Raw genomic sequence first — 10,888 nt, forward strand, 5'->3', positions numbered from 1 at the left:
GAGGAGAGACAGATGAGAGGGAGGGATGACTTAGAGAAACAAACACAAGTGTTGAAAGAGCTCAGAGTGTTTTAAAAGCTAAGGATGGATCATGTTAATCCCTTAAATATTTTTGCAAACCCTCTGGCTTCCTGAGTATTGCTTTTGCTGTCATACAGCTATTGATGACCAAAAATTGTCATTTTTTTTTGTATGCATTTTTTTTTTTAAATGCATGTAAAAGCTTGTAAGAGTGTGTACTCTTATGAGTGGTTGTGTGTTGCTGAAGAGTGGAGTCCTCTTCTTCACTCTTCTTCCTCCGCATCGGGTCTCAATTACACTTTCTATCTCTTCCTTCCTCCTCCTCCTCTTTTTCTGTCCTTCTCCGCCCTACACAACCACACACACGCCCCTCCTTCTCTGCTTCTGCTTGTTAGTGATCATAGCAGCACAGAGGAAAACCTCTTGGCTCACTCACTTTTTGCTGACATTCAAACATAGCCCCACCAGATTTCACATTTATATTTCTCTCGCAAACTCTTGAGCTACTTCATTACTAGCATGCGCGCACACCTTTCTGCACCCTTTTCGCCGGCTCTCTCTCACACACTCACACACACCTTCTTGCACTTAGTGGCTCATTTAGAGAGCTGGAGGATTTTGCTGGATAACGCAGTGTTTGCATTTGTCCGCGGCATGTGTAAGAGATCTGGAACGATGCTGTGATCTTGCTTCTCCTGCGACGCTACAGAAGAAAGGCTTCTAAAACCTCACTGAACAACACACGGCTGACTGACTTTGAAAGGGATTTGCTGCATCAAACCTTCTTCTGCAATATCTTTTTTTTTTTTTTTTTTTTTCCTGCCTTTGTTGCCTGACTCTCCTCCAGTCTGGGTTTAAAGCCCTGCTTTTTTTTTTTTTTTTTAAGCTTTTCACCTCTAAGACTCTGTCACATCATGTCCCTCTTCTCTTCAGCATCGTATACCTGCTTTGACCCGGCTACTTCCTGCAGACATTATGAGCAATCTTTAGAGGATGTGAGGCTCAGCTTCTCCCTGGGGTTTCTCCGCTTTCTGTCTCCATCCCACTCACTTCATTAGCTCATCTTTTCCTCTTTTTCTTCTCTAACAATCTGTTTTGGTGTCATCCACTGCCTCTTCTCTCTTCATGTCTCTTTCCTTCTCTTGCATTGGCTTTTCCCTCCTGCATTGCCCACTTTCATCTTCCTCTCTCTCACTCTGTTCCAATTCTCTGCTCCCCTCTCTGCCCTACATTTTTGTCTCTGCAGCCCACTGATGCCCATTTCTCTCATCTGATTTTTGGGTGATTTGTTTTGCTATCTCTTTTGGACAGTATTGTGGATTTACCAATCAAAAATTACTGCCTTTTTGGAGGATTGTCCTTCAGTGCCACTTTGTAAGCTGGAAATTTGAAATAAAGCACAAAGCTCTGTTCTTCTGAAACATTTTTTAACTTTTACATCGGGATTAATATACTTGATAATTTGGTTGGCTTCGATGACCTGATTCATTGCACAAGAAGATGATCCGATTGCAAGGGAATAATCTCATCAAGTGGAGTTGCAAAGTTTGAATATGTGATCGGAGCACCTCCTCTTCGAGGAAGCGTCTTTCAGCAATCATCTACATCCTCTAGGACTTGGACTCCCTGCGGTGACGGAACTAAAAATGTGCGTTCTGACAGAGGATGATTACATATCGTTTTGTGCAGTGAAAAGGGAATTTTTGCTAGGTCAAAGGTCATGACATAAATCGGATGGATTGATTTGCAAGAAACTTGACCACAAATTACTTCAAGTCAGACAAAGTGTCTCTGCAAGCTGGAAAGGATGACATGATAATGTTGGTGCCCTTTATCCATCCGGATTCTTTACAGTAAACCTTTTCGTACCATGAATATATCTGTTACCAGTGATAGTCAGGTTTCCAGTCCAGAAGAACTTGGATCCATTTTTGGAAATATTCAGAAACACCTCTCCAGTTGTTCTGCCTTTGTACATCCACGTTTTCCAACCATGATTGCTTTAATCGCTTGCTAGAAGCCGGAATAGAAACTCCTCCTAGTTGTTGGCTCTATGCTGGTTCTTGGGCCCAGCAGTACAACGTGGGCTCTGTGGCCCGACCTGGAGCTTGTTGCCCCTCCGATAAAATGGAGAACAGTGGCTGTATCCCTCTCTGCTGGAGCAAAGGGGCCTGCATCTATGCGCAGCATCCGCTACCAAGTATGTATTGTGTCACTATTAAGATCTCACTAATATATAGCAGCACAGGCTGTAATGAGTCACAATATTAATACTTCTCCATGTAACCTGTAGATATTTTCCCCTATAGTAACTATCTACAAACCAAGTTATTTGTGACTTTTGCTGGATAAATTGGCATCGAAGAAGCTTCTCCTCTTTTAAATTGTGTGATGTTACAATGCTTACCTTGTAAAAGTAGAATATATGAGCAAGACAGGAAGTACTTTGAAAACATAATGGCTTACATGCTGATAAAGCTGAAGTCAGCATCATCATCAGATATAGTTGAAAATCTAAAATATGTTGATTAATCAAACCTAAACAGTTCAGTTCTAAACTGAACATGGATTGTTTAAAGGACTTTTTATTATCTATCAAACACACAAAAAGCCAGTTTTGAATCTATTTTATAGAATAACCTGAACTCAAATGTCCTACACTTATTAATTCTTAAAACACAGATTTGATCTAATACTGTTTTGTATTCTTACATCCATATTAGAGAACTATCAGATTCAATTTATTCTTCAGCCTTTATAAGTTAAATTATAGCTGCTAAATAATAGGGAAATAGGACAGTGCAGTACTGTAGTTTAATATTACAAAGACAGTATCAGTTGCATTTAACCTAAATTGCAATAAATTAAATTCTGACGATCCAACCGCCGACAATGATTGTGAAAGTCCTGATATTCACAAGCAGAGTTTCAGTGCGTTGCAGCTGAAATAGAATAATATTCTCCAAATGTTCCCTCCAATTAAACCTCTGCAGTAGCAGCATTTGACTCACTAATATTGCAATGACATTTGTGATACGATATACTATGCAGCTTTAATCTGAATCTTTAAAAAAAAATAAAATAAAAATAGGCCATTCAATTTGCCCAGGAAGTTAAAGCTCATTTCCTTATAATTCACCTGGAGCGCAGCGTGTTCTACTTACAAGAGGGAAGTCCACTGGGATTTGCTAATTGATGAGGTGTCAACTACTAGTAAGCAATAAAGAAATAGTTTTTTTTTTTCTCTAGGAGTTCACACCAATATAAGTTATGCAGTTCTGTTGTGTGGGGCAAATAAGTGGTGTAAATGTAAAACTTTTACCACTTATTTAAGGATGTGGCAGCCATATTGATCTCTGGTTTTTCAGAGTGAACCATTCTATATACCATAGAAGCATCTATTAACTTTTCTTTTACATCTTTTCTTTCTTTCTTTTTAAGAAAAGATGTACATTGTGTCTGTACTGCAGCCCTGCAAACATATTCTTACCTGCGGTCTTCTGGTTCATTCAAGCCTTGCTGCTCCATGATAAAGAAAATCTGACTGTATAAGCAGCACAATGAATTTCATCATTAGTGTTTGGTGAAGTTGCAACAATTTCACAGTGTGCTAGAAAGCCCAGAAACCCAGTCCTCGGTGGCTGCGGCTGTCAGCGTTTATGATGAATGAGCTCTAGATGCAGAACTGATGAGAAGCTTTGAAGCATCTCCCAAAGGTGGATGGAAGCGCTGCATGAATGGCTTTCAAACAGGAGAGCAAATGTTGTTTAGATTCTCCCAGCATCTCTTCACATGAGGATTGTTTGTCAGGTTACCTTACTTATTTAGACACTGGGTGTTTTTTTTTTTTTTCATCAAAAGCCAGTGGGATTCTGTAATTTATGCCCCAACCACAAAATTAAATGATTGCAAACTCTCATGCATATCTGAGTCTTGCGAAGTTTTTTATTAGCCTGCATTTAGAGAAATATAAGTAGTTTGGCTTATAAACATATTTTTCCTGGTGCATCATTCAGAAAGGAGATGGGGTAGTAGTGTGAGAGGGGAATGAAGGGAATTGTTTGAGGATAGGCGAAAGATGAGAGGGAGGAAGAAAGAGAAGTAGTGCAATAGGACAAGAGGATCAGACGGAGCTGATAAAGGCTGGATTTAAAAGATGCTGCGAGAGCAATGAGACACGAGTTTCAGAAAGGACACTCGCAGAAGAGTATTGAGGCTGTGGGGAAAATGCAGGACTTTTATTGGAAATGCAAAGGAAGCTGACAGAGAAGCGTCACAGAAGTGGGCTTTAACCAGTAACCCAGTTCGCCGTTACGTCCAGAACATAAACCCTCCTGCTGCTGCCGGGGGCGCGGGGCAGGCAGGGTTCATCCTCATGCTGCTGTGATCCAACAGGCTGGAGCCCCTGTGAGGGAGGCGCTGATGGCTCTGCCAGCAGCCTGCATGGCCTGTTTGACTCGATTTCTGTCCTTGTGGGTGTGGGGCGTGTGTGTGGATTTGGTTTGACAAGATATTGGTTCAAAGCTAAATGTAGTTGAATATGTCATTCATTGTGTAAAAATGAATGCAGCACTAATGCAGTAATCTGATGTAAGAACTAAACTATAGTTTCCTTTTCAAAAAGGAAAGAGTGGATTTTTTCCAAGATTTTTAAGATTATAGTTTTGGCATAGAGAAATTTTGAATTGGCAGGTCAGACCTTATTGGTCAGTGGCAGCCAATTAAATCCTGATACTGGCTCATCTCTAGCTTTATAGTAACACTTTGTTGTTATTGTCATGATTTTGTGCATATTCTTTCTGTTCAGTCGAGCAACAAACATAAAGCAAACCAGAATGTGAAATCATAGACATAACCCAATCCACAATAACTTTTTCTGTTGGTGCTACACAAAATGCTCACAATATCATAGTAGATTTCCTATTTGTAGCATAAACCCGGTAGCATAAACACCTGCTTGGAAATGCAGGCATTTCTACTGGCTCAATAGGATTTAGTGAGGCTGAATGTAGAAATAATGTGGTTTTCTTAATGTGTTACGTATGTGCCTTCAGCAGATTATGACTGATTGTTGGTACTTTGCTCTGTACCTGATTTGATGCAGTTGCTTCTTTTTCTTTATAGCTCAGACAAGATGATGCTTGTAATATGTCAAGGACGATGCTTGAAACAAGTCAAGGACGATGCAGAAGGAGCTTCCAGAATTACTGAGGATCAATAAACTACATCACAACTAATTCAGCAGAGTTACATTCCTGACTTAATTACACCCCACTCACTGAATTTTTAACATGTTTTGGACCGAGCTCTAGAGTCCCGAGGTGTGTGAAAATCCCAGTCCAATAGAGCAGCAGGTTCTGAAATACTCCGACCGCCTTGTCTAATACCAATGTGGTCAGAGTGTTTAGGATACCTCAAATAGTCTGGAAATGTAAAGTTTCTTCACAAAAAATCAGAGTCCATTCTTCTTGTAGCTTGTATTGTTATCAGCAACCGTCAAGCAGAAGGATTCTGCACGTACAGCAGATTAACATCTTAAATGACTAATAAATCGTCTCAGGGCATTTTGATATACTTTTAATTGGATGATCCTGCTAACACCATAAGATGTCTTTTTTTTTAAATCTGGTCTGTGCTAATTGGCTGCATGAAATCCTTAAGAGTGTGACTGATGCACTGATCTCTTGGGGTTTCAGCTGCATTAAATCCTCTCGCTAACTGCATTAAACGGTCACCTGTTAAAATTGCCGTTCTTTATTCTTGATCTATTTTTACTAAAATCCTTTACGTTTTCTTTTGTTTCGGTCAATTGTTGAACTTTTGAGTCTGAATTCTGGAGATCATATTAGAAAACAGATTCATAGGATAAAAGAAAAAAAAACAAGAGTATAGTTCTCATAGTTTTGTAACAGTGGGTCAAGCTGAGTTAAAGCAACAGACGCACGATGTCCTTCTTTCCGTTTTTTGTAGTCATTGTGCACATCACTGCACCGAGGCAGCTGATGGCCACCCTGATGAAAATGCTGAGTCAACCAACCCTGGATCATATTTTTGTTCCTGTGTTTCAGCAGGAAGTAATCTGGCCATGACCCGAGCATTTCTAAAACAATAAATGCTGAATAAACCGATTTGGTCCTAGTGATTGGTTTGCTCCAGGCTGTTCAGTGTACTGAGTTTGTAGTGATTTATTTATCTTTTTGCTGAAGCAGGGCCCTTTGTTACTGTTTTGCTCAAATTGTCTGAGTTGGATTTGGCATCTAATGAAAAAGCAGCAATTCATTTCTGAATATGAACAGTCTTCCTGTACCGATGCTGACTATGCAGAAAAGCGCTTAAGAAGTGATTTTCTTCTAACGATCATATTTGGTTTTTTTGTATCTTTCATTGTAACTTAGCAGCTCAAGTTTCAGTGTCAGCTGAAAGGAATTCCTGTTGTGATGATGACTCAACAAACCCAGCATGAACATCCAGGAAAGGGCAGGAAGCATCAAGAAGGGGCAGGAAGCATCAGAGCATACAGCATGGCTCTCAAAAGCTTAACGTAGAAGCATTCCAACTTTTTAAAAGAAAGGATAAATAGGTGACAGAATAGAGAATCATATATTTGCATTTATTACACAGTGTTAAATCAAAATCTCGATTCCAGCAGGTAGAATAACAAAACTTGTTGTGTCGCATCGGGAAAGATTTCTTTTGAAGGGCAAATTTACTTGATTTCCAGTTTTTTCTATAGAAATTATTTTCCGGTGCTGCCACTGCCAGCAGGTTTGATTTCCAGGCTTTGAGATAGATAGATTTGGTTTTTCAGGTGTAAAATCAGTGTTGACTAATACCAGAGCAATAGGGGAACCGATGCTGCTTCGCTTGCTCTATTTGAGGGATGATGGCTGTTGAAAATGTCAGAGTGGGCGTGAATGTCAAATTAACATCCACTTGAGTGCCATGATTCAAATTTTCCCAAAACATGGCATTGTTTTAAAAAAAATAATAGTATCACTCTATCATTTCACTGGTTAAAATGTTATGTTTTTATTTGTGTTGGTTTTTGTTTTTTGTTTTTAATATAATCCAGAAAGCACGTTGCAAAAAAGTGTGCATTCCTACCTTTTGCCATGTTCTGGCACGACAACCAAAACCTGTTGTCTGTGTATTTTATTTGGCTTTTATGTGATAGATCAACACAGTTCCATAGTAGGACACTTCTATATGCAACAAAATGTGGAAAGGTCCACAGTGTGGATACTTGTGTATTTTTGAGTTATTTTTACAAATAGAAATCTAGAAAGTGTGGCATGCAATGCATTAAGGCCCCTTGAGTCAGTACTTACTAGAGTTACTGTCACTGTACTTTTTGAATGTCTTTTATCGCTCTCATCTTTGAACATCTTGAGACTGAAAATCGCCCATTCATTTGTGAAACCGGCTTACGCTCAGTCAGGTTGGCTGGATAGTGTCTGTGAATCTTCAACTCTTGCAACAATTTTTTATTAGATTTCTGGGACTGCCCTCAATTAACTCACTGCATGTGTTCATTAACTCTGTCCACTCTGCTGCTTTTGTTGAAGATAAGGATTCCCATAGCATTATGCTGCTACCACAGTATTTTCTCAGCTTAGTAAGAATTCATGTCTGCGGCGTTTCTTGGTCTCCATGATGTTGTTTGTTCACTAAAGTTGTCTAACAAACCTATGAATCCAGGGCAGCTCCAGTTCTGAAGACAACTGGTTGGTCTAGATATTTTTTAGAGGTATTTGATTAATGAAAAGTTTTTGGTTCATCACAGAAAATCTCAGTAGAATATTGACTTTTCTTATTATAAAGTAACAAAATGTGGACATGTCCACAGTGTGAATACTTGTATGCTGTATTTGGTTTAGCTAAAGGCTTCTGAGTGCAATAAGTCTTTGGTGGCAGTGATTTGTTGGTTTATATTGATTGATTGAGGTCGGCAATCTCCTTTAAGCCTGGATTTGTTAGGCATTGATTCTTTTTATGTGCTATTGATTATTGTGACTTTTAGTCAGGGGGAATATAACGACGGCCATTTGCAAAGCCACTTTTCATGTTATGCTTTAAAAACGTATTTTACTTCAGTTAATTGATGGTTCTGTCACAGAAAGAAACATGTTTGAATTGAGCCAATTACCCTAAAGAAACAGAACTGGATGCAGGTTGTTTGGTAATCGTTCTTCCAGTACTAAACCCAGTTTGTTCGTCTTGTTCCAGAATATGACGGCCAGTTAGCCCCAGCAGGACCATCCGAGTCAGGCATGGCATCGTCTTCCTACCTGGAGCCCAGCCTCAATCACTCGACAGCGGGCGGTTGCGGGGTAAAATCCCGGCCAGGAATGCCTGGAGCTCCCGGCACCAGTGGCTCTGCTGGGGGGCTGGAGCGACCTCCTGGCTCCATGGACCGGGTTCTCAAAATCTTCCACTACTTCGAGACAAACAGCGAACCAAGCACCTGGGCGAGTAACATCAGATATGGAGACGCTACGGATGTCCGGGTAAGAGGCGCACGCACTCCTTTCCAGACACACTCTCAGATGCTTCCCTCAGTCATTTCTGTTATTTAAATTGTTTTGACAGGGTGTTATCCAGAAGATAGCAGAGATCCACAAGTTGCGCTGCGTGTCGTCTCTGGGCCTCCGTTTGACCCATTTGCACTCTGACGCTCTGCACTGGTTACATCCAGATCTGGGCGTGTCTCACGTCAGAGAGAGATTTGAGAAACAGCATCCACAGGAAGAGTGGCGGTAAATTATTAAGTTTCCAGCGTCTCTCTGTTCATTCCCTCATCTCTCCTCTTGATTATCTGAATTCCCTTGATTATTAGGATAAAAGCCTACTCTTAATGACTGCTGATGATGTCCGGTCAAACAGTGCAAGTGAAACCAGTTTAGGTTATAGGCCTGTCATTATAACACATTATTTCCATAAACGACAATATTGTTATTTTAAGTCCATTTTCATGTAATGCATGAATGACGGCATAATAATGCAAGTTTGTCCTCTCAAACCAATAACTTTTGATTTTGTAAAGAAAACTTAACACTGGAACCAAGCGATATTTTAAATATCCAAAATAAAACACAACAACCGAAAACAATCGATAAACTGTTGTACACCTTGAAAACTTATTTTCACATATCGTCTCTGTCCAGCTTTGCCCTATTTGAGCTCCTTTACAAAGAATGGACAAAAACTTCAGTCTCCAGATGGACAAATCTGGTGGTGATGTACATGGAAAAATACTTAGAGTTGTGGTAAAAAGTGGCCCTACAAAGAAATCCAAAACGTCTCTAGTACAACTTCAGTGACTCCTGAGGTGCATGGAGAGGGTCGAAAATCTCAAGCCTCCAGCTGAAACGCGCAGGTCTACAAAGAAAGTACTCACTCAGGAATTCTGAATACACTCAAAATTAAACCAACAACAAAGAAAGGAAACCTTTCCCTTCATAGATTTGTACTAATTTGTTTGGTCAATCACATAGAATCTCCAGAAAATACATTAAAGTTTGTGCTTGGAATGTTGCCATTTATGCAATGCAGTGTTCATTGTTTACATGCAGTGGTTAGGGCTTTCTGTACAACAAAACACAACTGTACGCATTGCATATTTCTCATGTTTTATTAATTTCTACTCATTTATAGTCCAAATGTTCCTACCTGAGTGACACATGTCAAAATATTTCAGCCTGCATTCAAATATCTCAAGCTTTTAACCATCCTCAGTTGTTATTGTTAACACGGCTCCTTAAAATGCAGCCCTTTGTCCTTAGCTTGAAGTCATTAAAATTGAAATTAATTCATCGGGAGCTGGTTAGGTAAAGCAGTGTCTTCCAGTTGTTGCAGTCAACCTGCCTCAGAGGGCAGCAGCTTCAAGCCCACAGGAGCTTCTGCTGCTGCTGCCGCCGCCGAGCTATTGTTAGAACAGCAGCAGTTGCCCGGGGGATGGATGGACTGACTCCCTCACTCCTTCCTTGCTCTTTTGCTTCGTAATCTCATTCTTATTTGAGCAATTTTTTTTAATCCTCCTATTCATCCTCTTCCATTTTTTTTGGTTCTCTCACACACATTTTTTTTTTTTCCAAAGGATTCATTCATAATAGAACACAATGATTTATTCATTGTGTTTCTGGCCTTGATTTCCTTTCTTATCTAACTTCTGGCATGCAGCATCACAGCAGCTTGAAGCTTACTACTCTCCTGACCCACTTCTCCGTAATGTGTCGTTCTTGAGCAAATATCTCGCTCTAAACAACGGTGGCCCATGTGGACACTCCTGCGACACAGCTCCGGGCAAGCGTGACTGCAAGAGTCCCATTATGGTTCATGATATTACTCTTTTATCGGTTTTAGATGATTGATTTAGCAGCAAGTCACCGTGTATCTTCTCACAGTGGCACCAAATATAATGTACTGAGTGGAAAAGGCTTCGTCATTCGGCTGTAAGACGCCGTTTCACAACTTGTGCTGGCGAGCAGCCATGCTTTTGAAGCAAGACACAGAGTCTCCTCTCCTCCATTAGGACTGTCCCATCAAACCCTCTCGCTCTGTTCCTGCCATTTCCAGGTACGAGCTGCGGATACGGTACTTTCCTAAAGGTTATCTCAGCCATTTCTCTGAAGACAAACCCTCTCTCAACTACCTCTATCACCAGGTGAGAACACAGACACTGGAAACTTTATGGCTGTTTCCTTAAGTAAAAACGACCTAAACTTGACGTTTTTGCTGAATCCTATTTGACTATGACCACCTGAAACAATGTTTTCATTTTGTGCTTTTTTTTTTTTTTTTTTTTTTTTAGGGGAAAAGGGATTATATGCAAATTTTAACTGCCCAGGGGGAAAAAGATTTTGCACTG

The 10,888-nt window shown here is 40.2% G+C and overlaps 1 protein-coding gene across 15 annotated transcripts in view; it reads left to right on the top strand.

Moving 5' to 3' along the window:
* LOC106960438 (focal adhesion kinase 1) overlaps positions 1-10,888 on the top strand; it is a 68,167-nt gene that overhangs the window by 10,853 nt on the left and 46,426 nt on the right. For 4 of the 15 annotated variants that reach the window (XM_015053533.1, XM_015053537.1, XM_015053536.1 and 1 more), the window contains exons 1-4: positions 425-2,221; positions 8,248-8,528; positions 8,611-8,777; positions 10,597-10,684. In XM_015053533.1, the coding sequence (XP_014909019.1) occupies positions 2,149-2,221; positions 8,248-8,528; positions 8,611-8,777; positions 10,597-10,684 (609 nt within the window). In that variant the 5' untranslated portion in view covers positions 425-2,148. Of the gene's footprint in view, positions 1-423; positions 2,222-8,247; positions 8,529-8,610; positions 8,778-10,596; positions 10,685-10,888 lie in introns of those variants that run through there. The other 11 variants (XM_015053542.1, XM_015053547.1, XM_015053545.1 and 8 more) reach the window with 5 other exon arrangements.

The sequence above is a fragment of the Poecilia latipinna genome, unplaced genomic scaffold (genome assembly GCF_001443285.1).
Source record: "Poecilia latipinna isolate Pla-1442-1.1 unplaced genomic scaffold, P_latipinna-1.0 Scaffold1186, whole genome shotgun sequence".
NCBI lineage: Eukaryota > Metazoa > Chordata > Actinopteri > Cyprinodontiformes > Poeciliidae > Poecilia > Poecilia latipinna.